The sequence below is a fragment of the Pseudophryne corroboree genome, chromosome 1 (genome assembly GCF_028390025.1).
Source record: "Pseudophryne corroboree isolate aPseCor3 chromosome 1, aPseCor3.hap2, whole genome shotgun sequence".
In the NCBI taxonomy this organism is placed as follows: Eukaryota; Metazoa; Chordata; class Amphibia; order Anura; family Myobatrachidae; genus Pseudophryne; species Pseudophryne corroboree.
In genome coordinates, this window is record NC_086444.1 from 125116308 (window position 1) to 125144234 (window position 27927).

Consider the following 27927-nt stretch of genomic DNA (forward strand, 5'->3'; position numbering starts at 1 on the left):
TTGACAAGACATGGAATATTTATCCTATTATTCCATTAGGATCGAGTATTCATTTTCCAATGAACTGATTAATATTCACGAGGCTGCAACCAATGTGCCTGCCATAAAATTTGCATCCAATTTATTACATTGTTTAACAGAAGTTTTATTATCTTTTTAACTGAAGCAAGAAAAATGGGTGGCAAGACAGGACATTGCTGCAGAACAGAAACAGGTAAGCCTGAATAAGACCCAATGGGGCACGAGGCAACATTCTAGATCTGTCAAACATACTCGGTTTGTAAAATAAAAAGAACACATATTAAGGTTACAGTAATCTGGTCCCCTCATTGATCAATAGGATCTAGGTGGAAGCCTAGGTTGCCTAATAGATGAGCCAATGCGTTATCACGCACACTCTGAAATGAGCAATGGCTGAAGACCAAGACACTTATCTGCATTTCATCGTAAATGTCATAGCAACAACAAAGAAATCCGAAATAATAAAGAGCTGTGAAGGCCTTGAAATAGGAAAATGGACGCTCACTTAAGTGTGTGACTGTAATATCAATTTACTGATGTAACAGTGGGTGTGGTTTCATAGCAAGTGACCTTCACATTAGAATTAACACGGGAGCTCCCGTCTCTCAACACACAAAGCTCCCACATCCAAGAACGTTAAGGTGACCAAACATCTCAGCAGTCAAGGTACAGGGCATGTTTTCAGAACATCTGCAGAAATGTTGATTTATCCTTTATAAATGCACACTGAGTACATAAACAATGTCAATATCTGCAAATGGAAAAATAAAGGGCTTGCAACTGCGTAGCCCATTATGTAGTGTCTAGCCAAAGAAAGAAATAAAAAATGCAATAAAATATTTAAAAATATATTATAACCAGAATGTAAAAACACATTTTACCTTCATGAACATATTATATACGCATAAATCGATAAATATAATGTAAACGTAATGCATTTATATAAATATATATATAATAAAAATACTTTTATATATACAACGTATAGCTTCCTATATACTAAGAACACAAGTGGAGCTCCACTGCTGGTCTAGAACACACATACACAAGTGTGACGCACAGTAGTATATTCGGAGATTCATAACAAACACATGCATTAAAATCCATATTCTTCAAAACCCTTTATTGATGTTGCAACAACATTACATAAAGCATATGGAAGGCTTATGGCTTAAATGCTATAATGAGAGATGAACTGTAATCAGCTTAGACCTGGACTAAGGCATAAGTGTTCTCTACTTCCACATTAAAGGTTTACTAATGACAACAAAACAAATGACAACAAATTGCCACAATATGCAAATGAAGATGAATCCAGCCAACATAAACGTGCTGGAAAAATCTTATAAAAACCTATTATTATCTTGATGCAATTTTTCACTAATACATTTGCTTATGGCCCAACTGACATTTTAGCGTCATCGTCTATCAGACAAGCCTGATGCCATGTACAGTACATTAACATGTTCTATGATCCTCTGTAATACATCTGCAGGTAACTTTACTTTCTCTGAATGTAAACTAGTTCAAGTGGAAGTATAAATATGTAAGGGGTTTATCACACTGCTGGCGTGTGAAACGGGACTGACATTCATTAACCTCTTTATCCCCACAACCCTGCTCTTGGCTGCCAGGCCAAACATGAACATTCGGATAGATAGAAAAAAGAATGTGCATTGGTCGTATTGTTCTTTAAGTGCAGCTTAGTTAGTACATACATACATGTGCTGTATTAAATGTATATAGCATGCTAAATAAGTTTAGCAAAGTGGCTAAAGTATGGAGGCAGGTATAGGAGAGGGTAGATATAGTTTATCCTTTTAACTATGTTGATTACAACGGTTATGTTAATGCAACAAGAAATCCTATTTTTACCAATGTTTCCATGTCCCATAGATCCCCCCCAAATAATGTAAACAACATAATATACTAGCATGCAGCTTAGCTAACAGCAAAGCACTACAAATGGCCAGCAATGTAACCCGTTTCCTACGCCATGCCGCTGGACACCCATCCTGCATATAATCTGATCAGGCTCTAGAATAGGCATCCGCGTTCTTCATGATACTCACACATCATGCTTGTTTGATGGGACCTAGAACCAGCTGCATGAGTCATAGCAACAGTCACAACATTATTACATGCAGTGGCACTACATTCATAGGCACATATGCACTTGGCTTGTTTAAGTCGCTGGTGAATCCAAAATGTGTCATCTGTATTAAGAAGCCGACTGTTTACATTATAATGTAAAAGCCCCCTGGAAACATGCGCTAGGAAATCTAGCATCTCTAGGCAAATAAGTGACATACACAAATGTCACGTCAGAAAAACACAAAGAATGCATTTAGTGTGACATTGGGCATCAGAAAATGCCCTGGGGTCTCACTCCAAACACATTTCACCCCCATGAGCATTTAACCTCTGTTACCAAACTACAAGGAGATCATTAACCCCTCACAAGACAGAGGTGGCCCGGGATGCATGGCTGCAACACCTCCGTTCCACTGCTGGCTGCCTGCACGGTGTACAGCATTATTAACCCTTGCACTACCGATACACACCAGAGAACTCACTTTTCCAATGCAAAATAAAAAAAACAACAACAACAAATAAATAAAAAAAACACCCCACCCCTTATCCCCCAGTTATCTGCAGAACAGGTAGGTGGTCTTACCTTATTTGAGGCCATCTCACTAACGGAGTGCCTGGTTTGTAAGGTCTCCAGCTGGTCCAAGCACCAGTCCAGCTCCTCCAGGGTCTCGCTGGCCAGTTTTTGGTAGGCCTCCTCTGCGAAGAGATAGGGGAAAGGATACTGAGTTTTCAAACGTTTCACTGGGCTAACATCAAATTCCAGAGGGTCCATTCTGCCATACACTGCCATGCTCGCATGACCAGTGTTCATACATGAGGGATCCTTCATAATGTTACAAAAAACACTCTGGAGAGAAAAAAGTCCCAGCCACTGACTGGCAAGTGCCCTGTAAATCCACCAGTCCAGCCTGCGGGTGACAGTCCCTGCTCCTCTAGCCTGTGCTAAGAAATCCCATTAGCCATAAAAGGCCTGCGCCCTGTGTCACAGGGTAATTCTCCAGGATAAGGGCTCTTATCTTCCAAGCTGGGGAGTCATAAAAAGCCAAGGTGCAAATGTCTATGACAGGATCCCTGTCCTCCCTTCTCCTGCCTGCAGTACTGGAGCTGCTTAATGCAACATGAATCAGCTGGCAGCAGTGATGGGCATGTCTGCTGGTCCCTCCTCTGCAATGTCTTGGAGCACAAAGCTATCCATAGCACCACATGGATTGGGGAGAGTGAGGAGGGGAGTCCTGGTCTAGTCCTGCTGCTGCTGCTGAGTATCCAGGCTCCAATGTGACATCCTCATTCTCATCCAGCTAAGGGAGCCTGCCGCTTCCTTTGAACCAAAACCAAAAGCTGCACTGAGTATGGGGGAGGGAGGGAAATCCTGGCATGGAGCAGACAGCTGGATCCCCAGCACACACTGCAGAGAGCCTGTCATTACCACTGCAAGCTACTGCTCCCTGTTGCTGGGCTAGACCTCTGCCTGGGATATACAGTGTAGCATTATTAATACAATATACATATAAAATACAACACAAATTTCTCTGACTACTACAGCACGTCCCAGTCAGTGTTTGCTGCACAGTATCACATGCTCTAAATAACAACAACACTAATAGCAAAACAATATACTGAATTGCAACAGGGATTTTCTGCCAGAAAGATGTTTCAAAGTGTAACAGGAGAATGCAGTGTAAAACATACGCCTCATTACTCTGATTCCGTATACTGTATCTAATCCTGCATATTGTATACACAAAAAAACAGGTTATTACATGGACTGAATTCATTACTATGACTGTCATCGTGTTACAGAATCAGGAGGAACAGCCTGTGGCTCGGACGTCTAGCTTGGACTTGTAGTTCCACAACAGTTTCAGATCCACCTGTTACATACCTCACATAAAGTGATTTAACAGAGGACAATGGCAACGCAAAAGAACAATATTAATGGGCCATAAAAGCTTACAATGCACGTATAAAAATTATGAAGATGAAATAAGAACTGTGTAGGCTGATACAGTGTCGGACTGGGGCATGGTAGGCCCACCAGGGGAATACAGTGGTAGGAGCCCATGCTTAGAGGCTTGGCTAACCATTAGTGAGTGTATGGTCTGGGCCCCATGATAAATATATATAATACTGTAAATACTGCTAGTGTATGCATTATAATGTACCAGATTAATAACAGCAATGCACTGTAGAAAATACACCATAGTCATGTGCAGTACAATGTAACATACAGGCGCGGAACTACTATCGATGCAACACATGCCCCTGAGGACTAAGGGGCCCACTGCTGCCCAGACCAGCAATGAGTTCTCCCGTGGCCCAGTGTCTGAGGGACCTGCCCCTTATATGTGCCGGACTGATAGAGGAGTCCTGACACCTATCAGTGCTGATGATTACAGGCACATACTGCCTCTAATTAACAGACAGCCACAACCAGTATGACTGGCACTGTCAGGGTCTGCCTGACCAAGTGTCAAACAGAGGAAAACACAAGTGGTGGGGGCCCCTGTCACAGACAGAGCAGAGGCCAAGTCACATGTTCTCTGCACCGCACAGGACATTGTCCCCCTGTCTTGCGCTGTCACCCCCTGCCTTCCGTTGTCACCATTTGCCTCTATATGTCAACCTCTGTCTCCCCTTGCCTTACAAAGTCACCGTCTACCTCTCCCTGTCACCCACTGCCATGTGGCATGTTGTGAACTTGGGTTAGGGTGGAAGAGGGGGCCAAATTATATTTTTGCACCAGGGCCAACCACTCACAAGTTCCGCCACTGGTAACATACTGTAAGTATAATGTATATAAGTGCACAATCTGGAATCTGATTGCTAGAGGAAGGGCTGGGCCACCAGTCAGTGGGGTACAACAGGGGTTTCCAGGGGTATCCCTGTGGGTCAGTCCGGCCCTAGGCTGATATGTTTAACTGTTCCTAGATATCCACACAGCCATCAAGATGATAAACACATCACATGTCACAAGGCTGAAGTTAGCTTCTTATTCGGCCAGCTTCTTATACACTTCTTATACCCCTTTCACACTGCCAATGCCGGATCCCACCCGGGAATTGGAAACGGGTCCTTCCCGGGTGGGATCCGGCATTGGCAGCTGCTGCAGGCTTCCCCGACCCAGCAATATGTCGGGCAGGTTGCCATTGCAGCGGGGGGCGGCGGGGGCAGAGCTGGGAGATGAGATCATCTCCGCGCCGCCTCTCCCTGCTGTAGTAAACGGGTCCCGGGACGCATCGACCCGGGAGCCCGTTTACGCAGCCATTGACCCGGTAATTCAACCCGGGTATAACACTGCTTTATTCCCGGGTTGAATTGCCGGGTCAGGCGACCCACGATTTCGGCTATGCCCCTTTCACACCGCACGCCGACCAGTGTCGACTCGGCAATATGCCGAGTCGATACCGGGTTATTTGTGCGGTGTGAAAGGGGTATTATTCATGCTCCAGCTTCTTATTCAGAACATGTTGTATTAAAACAATTAATTCAAGTTGGATCACTCAGTTAACATTGTAGAAACAGAAATCATATGTCTTACACCAATGGTTCTCAAACTGTGTGCCGTGGCATCCTGGGGTGCCGCGAGGCTCTTGCAAGGGTGCCCTGAGTTGGTAATCCAGGACCACTTCAAATTATTTATGGTCAATGTAATAGGCAAAAACAGTGCTTGTGGCTGTCAATCATGAAATATGTGACCTAAGGATGACATACAGATGGAGCCTAGCTCATCTAGCCTTTTCTCCTGCGTCTAGGTGCACCAAGGCTTATTAGCATACACCTTTCATCTATTGTTCTCAGCTGCAATACAATACAGAGAGTACAATACAGCAGGGGATTAAGTCCTTACAGCAAAGGATTAAGTCCGACTGCCCTGGCTCAATTAATCCTACTAAAGGGATAGATGAGCAGGGCTCCATCTGCACAAACATAATTTACTTAATTGAATATTGTTTTCTACATTTCTCAATAAGAAACTTTTTGCCTAGGGCTGCCATTAAAAAATGTGGGATGCTTTAGGACGCTGTGATTAAAATAAGTTTGAGAACCACTGCCTTACACCAATTTCAATTGTATTGTAGAGGGCATATCTACTAATTTTAAGAAGTAGCTGTAGTATTGCAAGGGTTAAATGGACTTGAGCCACAAATTTGACACTTAAAACCAACAGAGGGTGATGACTAACATATAACCCACTTGTATTTTACCTGGCTCAACAAACTTTTGGTCATGAATTAGGCTGTCAAAGTGGGCAAAGTCATCATACAGATGTGTCCACTTACATCTTTGCTTTTTTACAAATTTGGCACAACATGCAAAACACGGCTAAGCAGTTTTTCACCAGCGAGTGGATGAATTTAAAAATTTTGGTTTGCCATAATAGAATATGTATAAAGTAACATATTAAACAAGCAAATTAAGAAAAATCACAAGACATGGCTAAATCTCTGAGTATATGGCATGCAAAACCAAGCCATACATGGCGGGATATAGCAAAGATGTATGTGGACACACCTGTATATTACCATTTTGAATAAGTAGCTGTATTTTCGCAAGGGTTAAATAAAATTGGGCCACAAATCTGACACCCGAAACCAACAGAGGGTGGTCAACTGGTGTCGCTTTAGGTCTAATATATATATACACAGTATATATATATATATATATATATATATATTTCCATCAGGGCCCCGGTTCAAAAGCATTTGGTTTCCCAACAACCCGATGATTTCACACACCCAAACTGTTCGTATGTTTTCTATGTAGAGCGATGACAAACTAACTCATAAATGTACTGAAACATAGACTAATGTGGTGTTGGAATGCTTTTGAGGTGTTTTTGCAAAAAAAATCAATGGTCACACTCGCTTGCGAATTACTGGGCTACTTCAAGTCCGCACAGAGGATTCCCTGAGGATGTCTGTAGGATGCTGAAACGTGGCTTTTGTAGACCAGCTGCAGCCAAGTCTGTCATAGCAGGATCCCCTTTCCCAAACCCCATTTACTTCTTCTTCTGGACCAGAAACTGATCACCTTACTGGTAAACGGAGTCCCTTAGTTAACTACAACATATTGCCTCAGGTTTATGATGTCCTAGTCACTGGTATTCCTGATGCGACAAGCCATCAGCATGTGTAGTGTGTAGGTGTAATTGTAGCGAAATTGGCTGCTTCCTTCCACTTTTGTTCATGACCACCTCCTGTAACTATAGTATCAGAAAAAGCCTAGGGTGCAACAAGATAATTCCTATAGAAGTATACTTATTAGATGTAGTGACAGTAAAAGGAATGTGTCATACACAGTGGAGGATGGTCACATGGAAATATAGAGTACATGACGGGTTAATGAGGGGCCGAAATACGGTAATTATAATTACACATATAAACATACATATGTAAACAAATAATACACATTGAGAACTGTCCGGTTCCTATGATTTAATAATACTTTGCTTTTCAAAAATATTCTGCTGTATAAAAATTAAATAGAAATGAGAATGCAATTAAAAATCAAAAGTAAGAGTTCCTCAGTCCTCTTTGCATTCCCCCAAAACAAAATGGCAATAAACTGTGGCCAGGCCTGGTATTCACTGTAGGTGAAGAGTTAATGTTCTGATCTCGGTTGGCGATATGTTTGTTAGCACTGATGGCACTTATGTTTTGCTGGCGTTGGGTGCCTTGTCCGGAGGTGTGGTAGTGAGCGGGTCCCTTCCTCCAAACCCAACTATATCAGGGGTGCTGTGCGGTGTTTCTCCCCGGCAACGCAGTGTTCACACACAGGTTCCTGCATTCGAGCGCCGGCTTCTTACAGGAGTCAGGGTTACGGGTTCAAGAGAAGGGGTGTGGTCGAACACGTTTCACTCTGCGCAATAGGGCCGTGTTTCATCAGGGACATGTAGTAGAGAGATGTTGCACAAAACGCAAATCGAGCTTCTGGTTCTTTCCTATTTTTATGCGCATACAATGTAATGAATACATATGATATCCCGGCAGACGGGATGCCGTCCGTCAGTATGCCGACAGCGGCATCCAACCTGGCGGAATTCAGGCAGCGAGTCTCCTCCCGGGCTCGCTGCGGTTGCCACGCTTCGGACCTGACGGCTCGCTGCGCTTGCCACAGGTTATATTCCCACTCGGTTGATGCCGTGGACTCACCAATCGAGTGGGAATACCAGGAGGTGGTAGGGATTCTGGGCGTCAGTATTGTACCGGCTGTCGGGATTCTTGTGTCGGTCTCCTAAATGCCAGGATCCCAACAGCCGGTATTTTAACTGCATCCCCAATGTAAGGGATAATTTAAACAACTACTACTATAAGATTGTTTCAACCTTTAAATATTTTGGTTCTACCTGTATTTTAAATAGGTGATTAAAACTTGCTTTAAGAATGCAGAACAAACCACTACACCAGTAGTTCCCAAATGTGGTCCTCAAATCACCCCAATAGTCTAGATTTTAAGGTTATCAATGATTGAGCACAGGTGAATTAATTAGTATCCCGCCCCGTTGGTAGAGTGACAGACTCCGAAGGCTCGGCCTCCCGCCGGTGGTCAAGGCTGGGCCGCCCGTCTGCGGATGAGGCTGGGCCCCCTGCCAGGCGGGGTACATAGTGAGCGTGGAACAGAGGGTTAGGATGAGATTTGGCTGGGTTTGGTGAAGAAGTGGGTCTTGAGAGCCCGTTTGAAGTTTTGTAGAGAGGTGGAGAGTCTGAGGGGGAGAGGTAGGGAATTCCAGAGAAATGGAGCAGCACGTGAAAAATCTTGGAGGTAGGAGTAGGAGGAAGTAATCAGTAGGCAGGAGAGCCGGCGTGCATTAGCAGAGCGAAGAGGACGGGATGGGAATGTAAAGGAAGATTTTTAATCTAAAATATGTAAGTGACCACCGTCTGTGGTTGCAGGTGTCAAATTTGTGGCCCAAGTCTATTTAACCCTTGCAAAACTACAGCTACTCATTCAAAATGGTACAATATGGTACATGTGCCCACTTTTCCAATCCATTCCATGCCCAAAACATACCTCCCAACATTGCAGCAATGGAACTCGGGACGTCTGCGTGGCGTAGCCGCGCCCGCACTAGAACAGGGGGAGTGGTCTCGATTAAAGAAGGCATAGCTTCGCAGGGATGTCGCTATCACAAGCCACGCCCCTGATTTCATCATTGAGGGGGCATGCCCAGAACTCTATGAGCTGCTGGCATGCCCCCCTCTCCCTCTGACTCCCGTGAATAGATGCTGTGCTAATGCAGCGACTGACAGGACTCACGTGAGCCTCCCAACTGTCCCTCCCGCCCCCACTGCGGGACACTGCAGCCCAAAAAAATGTGACTGTCCCGCGAAAATTGGGACAGTTGAGAGGTATGGCCAAATTTTTTTGGCACAGGCGAAATACAATTGACATTTTTTGTAAGGGACATTTTTTTGTTTGTTTATAGAATGTTAACTGAGTGATCCATCTTATTTTAATACAACATGTTCTGAATAAGAAACTGGAGCATGAATAAGAAGTGAATAAGAAGCTGGCCGGATAAGAAACTAACGTCAGCCTCGTTCACATGTCCCTGTATCTAGATGTACAGTGGTAGTGTTAAGCAGCACTTAGTAGCAATTTCCCAAACTGACTATATTTGTATACTAGTAGGCTGCACAAGAACTGCAATTGCCTTTTTACAAACCATAATACTATTCAGGTATACACTCACATACCACATTTGTGAGTAAAAATGACATTAATACGCAATGTACACACTGTGCTGCTGTGATTTCCATAACAATTATATGGAGATTTTCCTGCCTATGACTCAGTCTGGGAGAAGAAACTGTACACTAGGTTACAGGGTACAGCTCCACTTATTCTGTGTTTACAATACTGCAATGCTCTTTCCATCTAAGCCATATTGTTCCCGGAGATTAACTATACATATCATTTATTTTCAAGGATTTGCTTCTGTATTGCAGTATTTACCAGCTGCACCCAAAAGACAGGCTGGTCTCTTATAGGCTGCATTCAGTAGTAATGCCCTGGTTGGCACCCCATCAGTATACAGCGACACGTGCATAATGTACACAGCAAATAAAAATTATTTTGTAAAATTCTGTATTATACATAAAATTCTAAAGGGAGGGGGGAAATTCCATTGGTGTTTCTATAATGGGTGCAATGTGTGCAGTACACACTGGCTCCTGGGTCCCGAGGGTGGGGTGGGGTGGGGGATTAGAGGAGGTAACACACATACACTGCACCCATGTTTTATTACTTAACTTTCCGGAGTCCTGCTTCCGCGCTGCAGTCGCAGAAAAAAAATCACAGCCAAAATGCCTACTGCGCATGCGCACTGGTAATTAGTATCCAGAACATGGTAGGCGCCATGTTTCCAGAGATCTGCGTATGTGCAGTAGACAGTGCTATAGTCTATTGCACCGTGGAGAGGAGGGGGCCTACCCAGAGTCTGCACATTGGTAATTACCCAGGGGTGTTTTATCACCTAAGTAGGGAGAGAAATAAAGGGGCCCATTCAGACCTGATCGCTAGGCATTTTCTCACAGCCTGCGACCAGATCTGTACTGCGCATGCGTATGCACAATGCGCAGGCGCGACGGACCGCAGCAACGGGGATCGTCGGTCAGCTACAGGTTTGTGCAAAGGATCCATTCGCATGGGCGTTCGCAAGGAGATTGACAGGAAGAGGGCGTCTGTGGGTGGCAACTGATCATTTTCAAGGAGTGTCTGGAAAAACGCAGGCGTGTCCAAACGTTGGAAGGGAGGGTGTCTGACGTCAAATCCGGCCCCGAACAGGCTGAAGTGTTCGCAGTGGCTGATTAAGTCCTGGGCTGCGCAGAGACTGCACAAAATCAGTTTGTGCAGCTCTGCTACACATGCGTTCGCACACTTGCACAGCTAAATTACACTCCCCCTGTAGGCGGTGACTATCCAATCGCAGGACTGCAAAAATCGCTGCCCAGCGATCAGGTCTAAATTACCCACATAGTGTGGAGCTATAAAGCACTGACCAATTAGCTTCCAACTCTCGTGTTACAGGCTGTGTTCGAAAAATGACAGTTAGGATCTGATTGGTTAGTGCTTTATTTATCTACATGCTTTTGATAAATACAGTATATGCCAGGTTCCCTGGCTAACAGACCAAGCTTTGGGGAAAGCAGAGAGAGCAGTTGGGCAAAGTGAAGGCAACAGGAACCTACAGTAATCTATAAAATTATAGTCAGAATTAAAGTACTGAATATTTGTATGGGCAATTATGGTGTTGAAATATTTTGCTTCATTGTCTTTATAAATTGAAGCTGGCCATAAACGGCATGTTTATCCTGCAGTATATGGCCAGTCATCAAATATATAACATTCATTGGTCTGTTTTTCTGTCTGGTTATGCATTCGGACACCCCTGCATCAATTGGAATGAAACAAACACAAAGTGATCCAGTTGGATCCTGGCCAGATTTTAGGGGGATTAGGTTCCCGGTCCGACCTCACGACCGAATGTGCCAGGCAGAACTTTGACTCAGGAGCCTGTTCTGGGCCTTCCTCTGGATGGATTTGGATGAAAACTTTAATGAATGTTAATAACTGCAGAAATAACAGTAATTCAATGATCTAAAATAAGTGACAGAAATGGAGGTGGGAAGACAAAAATGTTGTGCACCCAGAAGCCTTGGAATAGCAACTTTGATAACAGAAGGAAAACTTTAAACCCATCTCGTAATGAAAAATGGATTATAAAACTGAACAGAAAGACAAGCTGGGGATCAAGGCTACTAACAAACGTGACACTGGGTGTGTTGGAAGAGCTACTAAACAGCTATTTATTTTTAATCTGTTGAAAGATACATCCAACCCATTGATAACTGGAAAATGTAAGCCCAGGCAATGGCTACTACAGTATAAAGTCAAGTACAGCAACGAATATTTAGCTGTAAGTCTATGATAAGGCTTGTGATTTTTGTCTAAAAAATTGCCCTTTTCCATAACAGTATTTTAGTACTTTATATCGGAATGTTTATTTTATGTGCTTTATATATCGGAAGAAATATTTGCAATAATTCTTGACAATGTTTCCATACACAAAAAAATGTAAATTTATGTGAACGGGGTAACTACAGTGGGCAGCACAGGCAGTGCCACCTCCTTGGAGACACCCGCCAAAGATGCTGTTTATCTGAGCAGACAGGAAGTGGGCACGGAAACATTGCCTAGTCCCTTTAGCCTGGGAAAAGTATCGCTGGGGACTGGCCATCTTTTACGTGCATTAATGCAGAGATGAAAATCCATGATCAACTTTGTGCTTATCTCAACCTTAACTAAAATCTGTAATCTTTCCTTCTCTGTTTAAACATGCAGTGATTACTCCCATTCTGAAAAAAACACAATTCTGACCCAAACACTCTAACTACCGTCCCATCTCTCAGCTCCCATGCCCCTCCAAGCTACTTGAGAGATTTGCTTACACTCGCCTCACACACTTTCTTAACTCCCACAACTACTGGACCTACTTCAGTCAGGCTTTCGTGCCCAACACTCCACAGAGACGTCACTGACCAAAGTTGTGAACGATCTGGTCACTGCTAGATCGAAAGGCCATTACACACGTCTTATTCTTCTAGATCTCTCTGCTACTTTTGACACTGTTGACCACTCTCTTCTCAAACAAACACTACAAACCCTAGATCTTCAGGACACAGCCCTAACTTGGTTCTCATCCTACCTATCTAATTGCTCTTTCAGTGTTCACTTCTCTGATTCCACCTCCTCTTCTCTACCTCTATCAGTTGGAGTACCGCAAGGTTCAGTCTTAGGTCCTCTGCTTTTCTCAATCTATACCTCATCTCTTGGTAAACGAATCAGCTCCTTCGGATTTCAGTATAATTTGTACGCTGATGATACTCAAATCTACCTATCCTCTCCAGATTTATCACCATCTGTATTGGTTCGTGTCACTGAATGCCTGTCTGCCATTTCATCTTGGATGTCATCTCGCCACCTCAAACTCAACATTTCAAAAACAGAATTAATTATTTTCCCACCAGCCAAGAGTACTTACCAACCTGATATCTCCATAACTGCTGACAATGCGACTATCCACCCTACCCCACAAGCTCGCTGCCTAGGTGTCATCCTTGACTCTGAACTGTCCTTTGTTCCACACATTCAATCTGTCTCTAAATCATTTTACATGCACCTAAAAAACATATCCAAAATACGCCCTTATCTTACACAAGACACTGCAGAAACTCTAATCCATGCACTCATCATCTCCCGCATTGATTACTGCAATAGTCTCCTTACTGGTCTTCCCAAACATAGGCTCTCACCACTACAATCCATTTTAAATGCAGCTGCAATGTTAATCTTCCTCGCTAGACGTTCATCGTCTGCTGATCTGCTCTGTCAGTCCCTCCATTGGTTACTGGTATTTTACCGTATTCAATATAAAATACTTTTACTTACATACAAGGTTATTAACCAAACTGCACCATCATACATCTCTTCACTCATCTCAATATACCTTTCAACCACACCTCTCCGCTCTGCACAAGATCTATGTTTCTCATCTTGTCAAAGTCGGAAAAATATCATGCTACACGTTGCCATATATTCACCTCATGCGCTTGCCCGCTGCACGTGCACATTCTCTCCCGTGCGTGCGGATACTCGCAGCTGCGTGATGGCGCCTCCTCGGCAATGCGCTCGAGCGCGTGGTATGTGCATTTACGGTAGAGTTTGTGTGCGTCTAGCGGGCGACTCAATCGTTAAATAATAAAACCAAATAGTATGTTTTATAGATAATGTTCCCCTTAATAATGACTAAGTTTGTTTAATGTAACTGGTCGCTGGACAGAGAAATTCCTCTTTGCATGATACGAAGGGTCAGACAGGGTTTGAGCAGTGGTGTTTGGTACCTAACTAAAGAACATTTTATTAGGAACAATCCGGTGCTGGTTAGGTAAAGATTAATCGCTCCTCCTTACTATATTTGCGGTTCATTATCCATGCGGCGGGAATTCTGAGATTCCCTCCCACCTGAGCAGTTTGATATAGTCACAGCCCACCTGTTCAAACTAACCTATGACCTTTTGTTATAATGCGGAGAGACATTCCTGTGTCCAATGAACAATAAGATTGTAGGGCCCTTTGTAGTACACTATATGTTGTGTATATAAGGGTCACTGTCCCCAGACCGGCCAGTACTCTCTCTCATCAACATTTATCTCTGATAATTGGAGGACTGGATCCGGTTGCGCTAGCGAGTGTTCCCCGTATGGTATGTTTCTCTCTGGCCACTTTGTTACCCGTTTTAATGTTAGCCATTCATTCTTAGTCTATGTATTTGTGTTTGCGATCGTTCGCTATTGTGTATATTTCTGTTTAGTTATTCTGTTAGATATTAATGTTAGCCTGTAGTGTATGAACTGTTAACTGTTTTTTTTCCCTTTTAGTTAGCTAAATATTGTTAGTAAAGGTGTTGGAACCTTAGCAAGGAGTGTGTTTCACCATTTGTTATTAAGGGTTGCTGAGCATCTCAATCGCTCAAACAGCTAGCTTACAGACCAAGGTTAAACAGTATTATATCATTGCATTATCTCAACAATAAGAATTACAGTATAAGCATACTCTGTGTAAGGTTTAAAAGGTTATCTGTGTGTACGCTCGCTGTGTGTATTCCGTACTCACAGCGCAGCGTGTGTACGTAACTTGCGTACCACGTGCGAGGTCTTCGTACGCAAATAGCGTACGAAGTGCGTAGCACGTGCACGAGGGACAGCGGCCATTACGACTTCACGATATTAGTAAATAGCTTGTGTTCTAAGGTATACAATCAGCTTTATCAATCTATACGTATTACTTGTTCCCACTCAGAATTACAGGACTTTGTGGAATGCCCTCCCACGCACAATAATTCAATTAAGGTTGAAACTGACGTCTTGCCGAAAAGACAGCAGTTTTCAACTTTTTCAGGTCGGAAGGGGTTCCGACCTATTCAGTCCCGAGCATTTTTATTCGACAAGTCGGGAAATTCGACTTGTAGAATAGTACGTGAATCGGCGGTATAGCTGCCGATTTGTGTACTTCTGGGGGGAAACGGGGCCAAATTCGGCAGGTTTTGGCCCCGTTTCCGACCATCTCAGTTCGACTTAAAAAAAAGTTGAACTGAGATGTGGGACCTGAGAAGAGGAGAGGGGGGAGAGCCGCGGCCAGATGGGGGAGAGCCGCGGGTAGACGGGGGACAGTAGCGCTACAACACAGCGCTGCAGGAGGATGTGTAATAGCCGTCGCTCACGGCAGCGTCCACCCGGCTCTAGCAAGTGAGGTCCCGCTTGCAGGAGCCGGGTGGATGCTGCCGTGAGGTCTGGTGGCTGTGCCACATCCTCCTGCAGCGCTGTTGTCCCCCGTCTGCCCGCAGCTCTCCCCCCTCATCTCAATTCGACTTTTTTAAAGTCGAATTGAGATGGGCTTTGAATAGCCCTTGTAGGATCCCTTTCCAACAAATGCATTTCGGAATGGATCTGACCCTAATTGAATATACCCTTAAGACTCTCCTCTAGTTTCCAAACCTTTAAACATTCTCTGAAAAATCACCTCTTCAGACAAACCTATCAAATTCCAGACCCACCCAAATAACCTTCAATACTTTCCTATCTAATTACATCATCTCTGTACAGACCACATAACCTCACATATTTTGTCTTCCAACATTTGCTTGGTGATCATATCATACAACCCATTAAGAACCTAGCAACCTGGCGGACCATTATGCAATAGTTAGCACCTATCCTTGTGTATCAATGCCTATTTCCCTATAGATTGTAAGCAGCACCTTCCTACCTCTATGTCTGTCTGTTTTTTCCCAGTTTTGTTCTATTACTGTTGTTCCAATTGTAAAGCGCAACGGAATATGCTGCACTGTATAAGAAACTGTTAATAAATAAATTAAGTTCCACCGTGTACGGGTGAACTGGGACATCCATACACAGAGTTACATAAGAGTGTCAGTGTTATGCGGAGTCACTCAGCTGAATTACAGTATCACTTAGCTGGCCACGCAAACCTCTCATCGATAAATTAGGGCCCAACAGGTCAAATAATTAGGCGTCTTTGTAAAGAAATGGGATCCGGTCTGAAGATCAACACTGTCTAGGTCGACAATGTTTAGGTTGACCACTATAGGTCAACAGTCACTAGGTCGACAGGTTTGGAAGGTCGAAAGGGTTTCTAAGTCGACATGTGTTAGGTCGACAGGTCAAAAGGTCGACATGAGTTTTTCAAAAAATTTTGAACTTTTTCATACTTTACCGTTCCAATCGTAGTCCACGTGGATCGTTATCTATGCCAAGCGAAGCTGTAGCGGAGCGAGGCACCTTGCCCAAAGCATGGCGAGCGAAGCGAGCCATGCGAGGGGACACGGTGAACTAATTGGGGTTCCCGGTCACTATACGAAGAAAATGACGCCAAAAAAACAAACTCATGTCGACCTTTTGACCTGTCAACCTAGCACATGTCGACCTTCCAACCCTGTTGACCTAGTGACTGTCGACCTAGACACTGTCGATCTCATGATCCACACCCAAAGAAATATGGGGTCTATTCATGAAGCAGTGAAAAGAGTGGAGAAGTGAGCCAGTAGAAAAGTTGCCTATCAGCTTTGAAGTAACATTTATCAAGTTCATTCTATAAAATTATACATAACAGCTGACTGGTTGCTATCAGACCTGGCGACAGTGGGGTACAAAGGGTACCCACGTACTGGGCCCCAAGGTGTAGGGAGCACTAGCAACATAATATAATAATGCCTGGCCCACACATGGATGCAGGTAATAGTACAGCGGGGGCTTCCGGCAGTGGCAGTAACCGTAACCCCCGGGTCCCGGCAGTCCCTGTGGCTGACCTGTAGCGTGTAGTGTGACCCTCTGCATCGTGAATCACCCTCTGCTTTAAAATGGGGGTGGGGGTGAAAGGGGGTTGCAGGGGCCCCAGAGATATTTGTGTACCGGGCCCCAGGATTTCTGTTGCCGGCCCTGGTTGCTATGGGCAACTTCTCCACCGGCTCACTTCTCCACTCTTTTCACTGCTTCATGAATAGACCTGTCTGTCACGGTCATTTAAATATTACTCCAAAATAACATAACTGATATACTGCACTATCGAATCAAGTTATGTCAGGCCAGAGAAAACTGCAGCACCATATCAGCATGGATCATTATAGAATATTAAGTATGTTCTAGAGATGCTAAGTTTAATTTTGCAAGTCATATTGTGACTATGTCAAGTGGTACAAATAGATCTCATCACCTCCTAAATATCACTAAGACATGTCCCAGCAATAATCTCAGTGACCTCAGGATGGAAAAAACACATTTGCATAATATATGAAACCAAACTTAGGTTCACTTACAGTATAATAGCCAATGACACAAAGCAGATTTCACAAGCTGATTTATTTAAGACACAGGACAAATGTAATTAAGAAATAGCTATGGCTGATACAGAATGTTACTGTCAAAATTAGAAACTGGCACCATGTCACTGTGCACTGTCAGTGTGTAGTCAGTGTCAGCTTCCTAGGGTCTAGCACTGTCTGATATACTGCCCTCAGATATGCCATGCCTCTGATAACATGTCATTTGGCCCTACACACGTATGCCATCTTGGTAAGTCAGCCATCTCATTGGAGGGCAGTATAACTCACAATGCTTAGTGGAGACAGGAAGGGGCAACAATGAGATGACAAGATTCCGTTAACCATAATTGCTAACATTTATATATAATCTACAGCAGGCTTTTTCAACCAGTGTGCCGTGGCACACTAGTGTGCCGCGACCAGTTGCAAGGTGTGCCGCGGAGCCAGAGCAGCTTCCTGCACCTTCAGAGTGAACTGTTGGCCCGGGCTCTTCTTAGAGGATCATACGTGCTCCGGCCATGACGTATGCCTTGAAGACGCGGCGGTGTGATATCATAGGTCACGGCCGCCGCGTCTCACCATCCAGCCAGCCCACCCGCCTGCATACACATCTTCCAGTTCCTGCCTGCATACACAGCTTTCCTTGCCCACCCACATCCACACCTGCCCGACCGCCCGCTGCTCAGTATTCGCAGCAATCCACTATGAACAACCTCCACCACTGTGGGACAGGGAGGAGGACAGCTGACCTGTAAGGGCTAATATTTGGGGGGGGGGTTTCTCCTATGGGGAGCAATAGGATTTATGTGGGGAGAATAAGGATTTATGGGGGAACAATGTGAATAATTCATGTGGGGAGCAATATGATTTATGTGGGGAGCAATGTGATTGTTTTTTCTGTGTAGGCCAATGTATGTCTGGATTTTTTTTTTACTATGAGGGCCAATGTGTGTTTTTTTGTTTGTTTTTTTCTGTGGGGAACTGATGGTGCGCCTTGGCAATTTTAAAATATTGTTCGGTGTGCCGCGAGTAAAAAAAGGTTGAAAATCACTGATCTAGAGGAACACTGTAGACAGGTATAACCATAGCAGAAGAGTATCATATTGTTGTCCTACACAGCATACATAAAAACATACTGATTGATGTTTGCTAATTGTATCCAGTTTGTAGGAAATGTATACCCAGTACCAGGGCCGAATTTAGGAGTCAGGCTGCCCTAGGCACAACATTGTTGGTTGCCCCCATCACATCACTGCCCCTTTGCCCTCCTCTTATTGGGGCCCTTTCCAATGCCTCTAGACCACCAAAGCAGACCCAACCTCACCCCCCACCTACTCCTGCAACATAATTTACTGTCCTTTGATTGCCCCACCTCTCCCCAGCTGCATAATACAGTAATATAATAAGTCAAATGATGACAAAAAAAAAAGAATCACTTGCTTCATCTGGCTGTGCCACCCCTCATCGAGTGTCGCCCCTAGGAACATGCCTCAAGTGCCTAGTGGGAAATCCACTACTGCCAAGTACTGCAAAGTGACCAATGTCACCTGTACTGAAATATGGGTCTACTACGTTATGCCAGCTGTCGGGATCCCGGCGCCAGGATCCCGACCGCCGGCATGCCAGCCGCGGGGCGAGCGCAAAAGAGACCCTTACGGGAACGGTGGCACGCTACGCGCACCACACTATTTATTCTCCCTCCAGGTGTGTCGTGGACCCCCCAAGAGGGAGAATAGTTGTCGGTATGCCGGCTGTCAGGATCCCGGCGCCGGTATACTGAGCGCCGGGATCCCGACAGTCGGCATATCAAATGACTCCCCTTAAATACAGGTGACATTGTTCAGCAATCACTTTTACGGAGAGGTCTACTAAAACCAGGACATCTGACAATTATGATGTACACAGAATGTGACACAGGGAATTCATCACAAGTTATATATGTATACAGTATTATTTATAATAGTGTCATTTACCGCAATCTGACTTTTCACAGACATCGGTAAAAAGCGGCTTATCGCAGATTTGCGTGTTCTTGCCATCAAAACCAGAGAAAACTGTAGGAGAAAATGGGTAAATCTGCCTGTACCCCCCAAAAGAGCCAAACTAATAGGAAAACATTGCAGAAGTCTATTAGTGGCCATAATATAAATATTTGTGTTACTTAAATTGGGTCAGATGACTGTTAAATGCATTTTTTTCAAAAAAGTATAATAATTATATAAAGTGTTTTTCAGCAAAATAAGTGATCAAATTAAATTGGGGGTACATAAAAATGAGTATGGGTATAGGTATATATTTTGGTCATGTTATGACACTTTAACAAAAATATCCCAAAAAAAACCAACCTGATTACTTCCAACTGCAAGCCTAAAAACACTTGTCCCACTTATAAATCACCCCAATATACTGTACCTGTCCCGCTCATAAAGCACCCCAATATACCTGTCCCATATCTCGTACCCCAATTTCAATCACTTTGCAATTTTGACCTAAAAAACGACGTAATTACTGGCCAATTAAAAATAATGAAAAACTTCTAAATGCCTAATTAGTAATTTGGGGGGTGTCCCAGGGGTTCTGAACCAAATCCCAACATTTTTAACTTGAAATATGGATTTCCCCAAGCTTACCACCCGCTCAGAGGTGATGACGTGAAATTAGCGGTTAATCCAAAACAGAATTATCACCAGTAATTTATTGTGGATAACTAAATAGGGGCTTATCACGGGTTGCAATAAAATCTCAAGTTTTGACTGCTTATTGCAGGTTATACAGGTGATCACGGCTAACTGAATCCCCCCCCCCCCTATGTCTAAACTGCCCATCAGCAGAACCCGCTCTGCAATTATTTGATCACGTAACCGATTACACAGCTTTTCTTGGATGGCATATGCAGATATATACTTGGGGTCTAACAGAAATTAATCCTAATGAGACTCAGGATACTACTCTAAAGTTAAAAATGTAATTATTATACATAGTATATAAAGCACATAAAATAGCACGGTGCAAAGAGCAATTCTATTCTGTAACCCATGGCAACCAAATATTATGTTTTAGCAGCATCGAATAAAAACTGATAGTTGATTATGTGCAATGGGTCATATTACGCTATTCCATAAAACCTATAGTGTGCGTACAAGATGCCATCTACACCCCATGTCACATAAAGCTATGAGGAAATGGAATTGTGCTTGCAAGCCGTGTACTATGGCCGATGGGCAGAAAGTGTTTGGAAGATAATAGGAAAACTGCAACTGCTATCTCTCGCATGCTGGGGGGCGCCCAGCACAGGGCAAGGCCACCCAGCATACTAATGGCGGCTAGCGATGCAATCGCAATACAATTGCAGTCGCATTCCAGATTTAGAGTAGCCCCACTGCCTCCACGAAGGCAGTCAGGCCGCTGCAATGTTTCCATTCGCTGTGGCCGCGTGTGACATCATGCGGCTACCCCGAACCCGCCCCGTTTCAGTCATCACGTCCTTGCAATGCCGCGTCGCCGCCCCACGAACGCCTTCCCCTTCAATTAGACAAGAGGCATTCGTATCGCATTGGCCGGTCCGTGCACACGCAGAGAGAGACCTGCGCGTGTGCACTGCGGCTAAACACGGCTCAATGCGATCGCATCGCATTAGCAGGCCATGCTGAATCATACCTCCCAACCTTACCTCCCAACTTTCTTCAATGTTTAAGAGGGACACACGTACACACGCGCGCGCTCCAGAGAAAGGGGCGTGGCTTTACGGGGGGTGCCACAATTTAGGCCACGCCTCACTTGTCCGTCACTGAAGGGGGCATGCCCAGCGCTCTGTGAGCTGCTGGCATGCCCTCTCTCCCCCTGTCTGCACTGAATAGACACTGTGCGCATGCGCACAGCGTCTATTCTCAGCTGCTCTGCTATGCAGGGCAGCGAGAGACAGAGCCTCCCAACTGCCCCCCACCGCGGGACACTGTGGCCTGCGGGTGGGACAGTCCCCCAAAAACGGGGCTGTCCCGCGAAAATCGGGACAGTTGGGAGGTATGCTGAATAAGGTCAACATTCCTTGTATATAGTAGGCAGATTAATAATCTTATGTTCAGTGTAGTTTTTTTTTTTTACGGAGATATTCTGAATAAAGGCACGTGGCGGTAATTCAGACCTGATCGTAGATTTGAGAAAAAACAACTGATTGTGTGTGTGTGTGTGGGGGGGGGGGGGGGGGGGGGGGGGGGGAGTACAACCGATTTACTCATCTTCTCTTGCAAAATTATGTAATAAAAGGAACCTGACAGGTGTGACACTGGTTTGTCTTACTTCCCTGTACATTGTTTAGTGAAAGGAATACCTTGGGTTTTAAAGCTTAAAAGTATCTGCTTGCAATACACAGGAAGATCACAGATTTAAAGAGACACATGCATAGTTGGTATTGTGTCAAACATTCCTTTAATGGGATGTGGCAAATGGAATTATTCAACTTCTAAGAATGTAAAAAAAAAGTTTTTAAATCCCTTCATTCAAACAAAATGCTACGTTCAGTACATAAGTTACATACATGCAGGACATAAGGTACATACATACAGGACATAAGTTACATACATGCAGGGCATAAGTTACATACATTCAGTACATAAGTTACATACATAAAGGGCATAAGTTACATACATGCAGTACATACTGTAAGTTACATACATATAGGACATAAGTTACATACATGCAGGGCATAAGTTACATACATTCAGTACATAAGTTACATACATACTGTACATACAGGACATAAGGTACATACATACAGGACATAAATTGCATACATGCAGGCATAAGTTACATACATTCAGTACATAAGTTACATACATACAGGACATAAGTTACATACATGCAGGACATAAGTTACATACATACAGGACATAAGGTACATACATCCAGAACATAAGTTACATACATGCAGTACATCAGTTACATACATCCAGTAAATCAGTTACATACATCCAGTACATAAGTTACATACATGCAGTACATAAGTTACATACATGCAGTACATAAGTTACATACATCCAGGACATAAGTTACATACATACAGTACATAAGTTACATACATGCAGGACACAAGTTACAGGAATGGAACATAAGAATGGTCACTCATGTTTTTGCCACCCAGTTTGCAAATATAATTTGTTGAAACTACTAAACTAAAACATGTTAGTGATGTCATTAGGGGATATGAACTCTTATGCTGCTTTCAGATCGCAAATGCCGGATCCCACCCGGTAAGAGAAACGTGTCCTTACCGGGTGGGATCCGGCATTTGCGCTCCTTTGCTGGCTTTCCGACCCGGCAATATACCGGGTCGGTTGCCATAGCAGCGGGGGGCGCAGCAGCAGCAGGGGCGGGGGTGGAGGCGGCGCTGGGAGATAAGCTCATCTCCTGCGCCGCCTCTCCCTATGCTGTGAATGGGAGCCGTGTCGCATCGACGCGGCTCCCATTCACACTGCACCTGACCCGGTATTCAACCCGGTAATAACCCTTCTTTTTTACCGGGTTGAATTACCTGGTCAGGCGACCCGCTAATTCAGCAAAGGAGCTTTCACATCGCACACTGACCCGTTTCGACACGGCAATATGCCGTGTCGATACCGGGTTATTTGTGCGATGTGAAAGGGGTATTAGTGTTTCATAGGCGAGCAGATACAGTACATATATATAATATCTGCTTATGACAACACAACAATAACAATATACAGCCAAAGAAAGTACACCACAGGTCATTTCAGTCAATGGCAGTGCTAGATACTGTAAACCATGGGTCTTCAACCTGTGGCCCTCCAGCTGTTTTGGAACTGCACATCCCAGCATGCCCTGCTATTAAGGCATCTTAAAACGGAGAAGGGACATGCTGGGATGTGTAGTTACGTAGCAGCTAGAGGGCCACAGGTTGAAGACCCATGCCTTAAACGTAAGTTACAAAACTGTACAGGAAAAGGGGGCAACTCTACCCACAAAACATACAAGGAAGCAATCCATTTATAGACAGGGCTGTTTACATTAAAATCTATGGCTTATGATAAAGAGAAATGTACACATTCTTCTGTAAATGCTTAATTTTATTACTGCATTTGTTCCCAATTGTAAAATGCAATCGTACAGTCAGGGCTCTCTTTTCCTTTGGGTTTCCCAGGGGCCACAGGAGACTAAGGGCCGCAAGCTGATAGCTGTGGGTCCCCTCTTTCCACGGCAGAGCCGGTCATAGGCATAGGCAAACTAGGCAATTGCCTAGGGCATTTGATATGTCTAGGGGCATCAGCAGCTTCTACTGATTAAAATGATATGCCTATATTCTGTGTGTAGCATTTCATAGGTAGATACAGCCACAGTCTCACACAGTATATAGGCATGCTGCATATCATTTTAATCAGCAGAAGCTGCTTGTGCATCCTAGCTACATAGGAATGCAAATAAGATGCATTTTCATAAAAAAAGGTGCCCAACGTTAGTATTGAGGCAAGATTTATGAGGACACATCTGTATCCAAGCAGAGACAGAGGTCACAGTGTTAGTGGCAGTGTGAGTGCTGTGTGCATGTGAGTGGGTTGGTTGTGCAGTAGTGTTCGGAATATGTGTAAGGAGCATTATGTGTGTCATATAAAAATGCATTAATAATGTGCAACATATGTGTAAGGGGCACTATGTGTGTCATTATGTGTAAAAGGGCATTAATAATGTGCAGCATATGTGTAAGGGACACTATGTGTAAAAGGGCATTAATTATTATTACTTAAATTTATAAGGCGCCACAAGTGTTTTGCAGCACCGTACAAAGGACAGTACAGGGAGACAAAACATAGCATTACAGTAAATAAATAACAGAAATAGAGTACAGGTAACATAGAGCACCACACATACTCATACATAATACAGCTAAGATGTAAGTATTGAGGGAGTGATCATCGTACTACTAGAGGCTGGTGGCCATAGATGGAGATGAGCCTTTACTAGCAGGGTGAAGATGGTCGTTGAGTAGGGGAGAGCTGTGATCGAGAAGAGGGCTTTGACAACAAGAGGAAAGAGGGCCCTGCTCTGAAGAGCTAACAATCTAGTGGGGAGGGGCGACAGACAGATGACAAGAGGTGCAGGCAAGCGGGAGTTAGCCTGATGGCAGTATGCAAGCAAAGCTGAGATGTTCACGGCATAAGGCAGGGGGGTGGAGGCAAGGCTTCAGGACTGGATTATGCATCGGGAGGGTATGCTTTGATGAATAGGTGGGTTTTTAGTGCCCGTTTGAAGCTTTGCAAGGTCGGGGTTGTCACAATGTATAAGGCGCATTATGTTTATAAGGACATTAATAATGTGTCTTATATGTGTAAGGGGCATTATTGTGTGGCATTATGTGTATAAGGTGCTCTACTACTGTGGCGTTGCGTATAAGGGCACTACTGTGTCGTCTAATGTGAATAAAGAGCAATAGGGTGTGGTGTAATGTGAATAAGGAGCAATTCAGTGTGATGTAATGTGAATAAGGGGCTCTACTGTGAGGAGTAACGTTTATAAGGTAAAGTGATATTACTGTGGGATGTAATATGAATTATGGACACTATCACATGATCAAATGTGAATAAAGTTGCAGTACTGTGTGGCATAATTGGAATTGGGGTTACTATTGTGTGGCCATGTGCCTTGCCAGCAAAAACACCCCCCTTTTTGGGCTGTGCGCCAAATGTGCGAACTGTTCCTATTTAAAATATAGGGGGTACAAACACCAGAAAAAGCTATGGATAAGGGGTAATGGTGCTGGGAAAGAGGTGCAAGGTCAGAGGCGGAACCAGCGGTGGTGCTAGGGGGCACCAGCCAAAATCTTGCCTAGGGCATCATATTGGTTAGGGCCGGCTGTGTTCCAGTGATACCAGATTTTTGAAAATCGGCCATGGGGAACTGGAGTTATCCGATTTCAAAGCAGTAGTCCCTATCTGAGCTTGTTAATCACTCTTCCTGGCCAGATATCTCCGGTTCTGTTTGACTTAGAATTTTTCTGTATTCTCTAAAAGCTGTGAGTCTTCCCTTTCAGTGGACACTGGCAGCTTGTCTCTACTATGCCCAGAACCGGAGATTCTGGGCATCACCTTCCAGCATCCGGTCCCTGCTCCAGCTCCACATGCCTCGGATGCGGTTTTATATTTTCATTGGTGGATTTCTCTGACTCCTGAACCCGATTACCTAGACACTGGTACCTCCTGAAAGGCGTATTCAACACCCCTTACCACCCTGGAAGTCATGTACTAGGGCCCCTTCATTCAGCATAATTCCCCCTTCTACAGTTTAGTGTCATCCCTCCCACCCCATCTCACTAACCCCGCCACCCCACCCTCCATCGGTGCAGTAAAGGAGCAATTACCAGAAATTACTGCTCCAGGTCCTGCATGCTGAGCGGAAAATACAACACCCCCTACCACCCTCGGGGCATCACAGCAGCTACTGATAGCACCCCCCAACCCCACTGCTGGAGGATGGGTAGGGGCCCCAGTCCATTGCTTTACCCAGGGGCCTACACTGCTGTCAAGACAGCCTTAGGAATATGCTGTAGCTACATAAATTAATTTACATAAATAAATAAAATTAATAATAGACTGAAGTTATTGGGAAGAACCGGGTATTGAAAGCTCAGTTCTGTTTTTAACTTTTTGAGAAAGATACATTTAAACATTTATTTCCCATCATACTGGATGACTGAAATAACAGGTACAGTAGTACAAGAGAAGAGGGTGTGGGAATCCACAGAGAACAACCTGACCGGATCCACATACAGCGCTCTGTCTCATTATACACCCAGGTCACCCTTTCCCTGTCTCACACAGGAGCAGACAGCAGCTGGCTTGGCAGTTTATTCTGATACATCACCCACGTGGTGAAATGTCCGTGCGATGACAAACAGAATGAGTAAATCAGAACGGCTCCCTGTTATAGTCACAAGGATGAGACTGAACTAATCTTGCACCGTGTAGCTTTCTTTTCTCTGTACATATTTGTCCCAACGGGGGTGGCTGATATAGCGGCTGACCCATTAAGCAGCGGCTCTAGGACGGTGTGGGCTACTGTCCTAATGTCCTATCCACTTATCCGCCACGGGGATGGGCAGATGGAATTATAATGTTATGACCTTACACCTAGTTGCTAGCAAGGACCATTAAAGGTTCTGTGTTGGTCATCACTGCACAAGTTTGAGTAAAAATAGACCAAAAAAGGAAAGCAGATTGTCATCATCATCATCGCAACTCATAGCAAACAGCCCTCCAGCCCTAGCAAGAGATACACCTCCTAACAAGTACTTGTACATATGTCAGTGCACCTGGGTCTACCTCAGTAGCAATCACATTTATTTCTTTATTAACAGTTTCTTAAATAGCGCAGCATATTCTGTTGCGTGACATGAACAGGCCCTTACTGAATTCCTCCTACTGTACTCTAAGTACTGGTCTCTTCCCTTGCTTATTTCGTATACACAGAGGGTATGAAATCTGCATATCAATGCGCCGATACACATTTTTTATTAGCATACATATAACTGATAAGCGCAAATTACACAAAGAAAACAGACGTGCATCCAGATCTGACATGACCTCAATGTGTGGATGGTTGGGGTAACAGGGGTGGTAACCACAGCTCTATTGGCTGCAGATTGTGAGGGCCTTCCTGATTGGTACACGGCTTATACACGTTTCCTCATCTCCAGGTCCTGAGGTGAGATTGCTAGGTGAGCTCATATATCACTTTGTCAAGAGGCCAGATACTCTTTCCCTCTCAGACATACAGTACAAAGCGATGTAGTTACCTTTCACCTGGGTAGGCTGCCACAATGCTACTTCTTCCATGTGACACTGGGCCTAATTCAGACCTGATTGCAGCAGCAAATTTGTTAGCTAATGGGCAAAACCATGTGCACTGCAGGGGGACAGATATAACATGTGCAGAGAGCGTTAGATTTGGGTGGGGTGTTTTCAAACTGAAAACTAAATTGCAGTGTAAAAATAAAGCAGCCAGTATTTAACAGAAACAAAATAACCCACCCAAATCTAACTGTTTCTGCACGTTATATCTGCCCCACCTGCAGTGCACATGGTTTTGCCCATTAGCTAACAAATTTGCTGCTGCGATCAGATCTGAATTAGGCGCACTGCTCCTTTCCTCACCACAGCATCATTACTTTAGCAGGATTTGCATGAAACACATATTTACAACAAGCAGAGCCAAAGGAACCAGGGCGTTCATTTATTAAAATGCGTCACAGGCTGATTTTCTATCATCGTTAAAAGCACATATCGCCACCGTCTGTCATGCGCTTGCGTGATCGGTCTAGCTAGATCACGCATGTGCAGTGGAAAAATATAATATACTGTAGATAAAAATAGGTTTCACATCTATAAAATAAATCTCAAAAATAAGAT

The 27927-nt window shown here is 44.2% G+C and overlaps 1 protein-coding gene across 8 annotated transcripts in view; it reads right to left on the reverse strand.

The window, feature by feature from the left end:
* PDE4D (phosphodiesterase 4D) overlaps positions 1 to 27927 on the reverse strand; it is a 1020783-nt gene that overhangs the window by 136545 nt on the left and 856311 nt on the right. For all 8 annotated transcript variants that reach the window (XM_063962730.1, XM_063962764.1, XM_063962783.1 and 5 more), the window contains one exon: positions 2699 to 2811. In XM_063962730.1, the coding sequence (XP_063818800.1) occupies positions 2699 to 2811 (113 nt within the window). The remainder of the gene's footprint in view (positions 1 to 2698; positions 2812 to 27927) is intronic.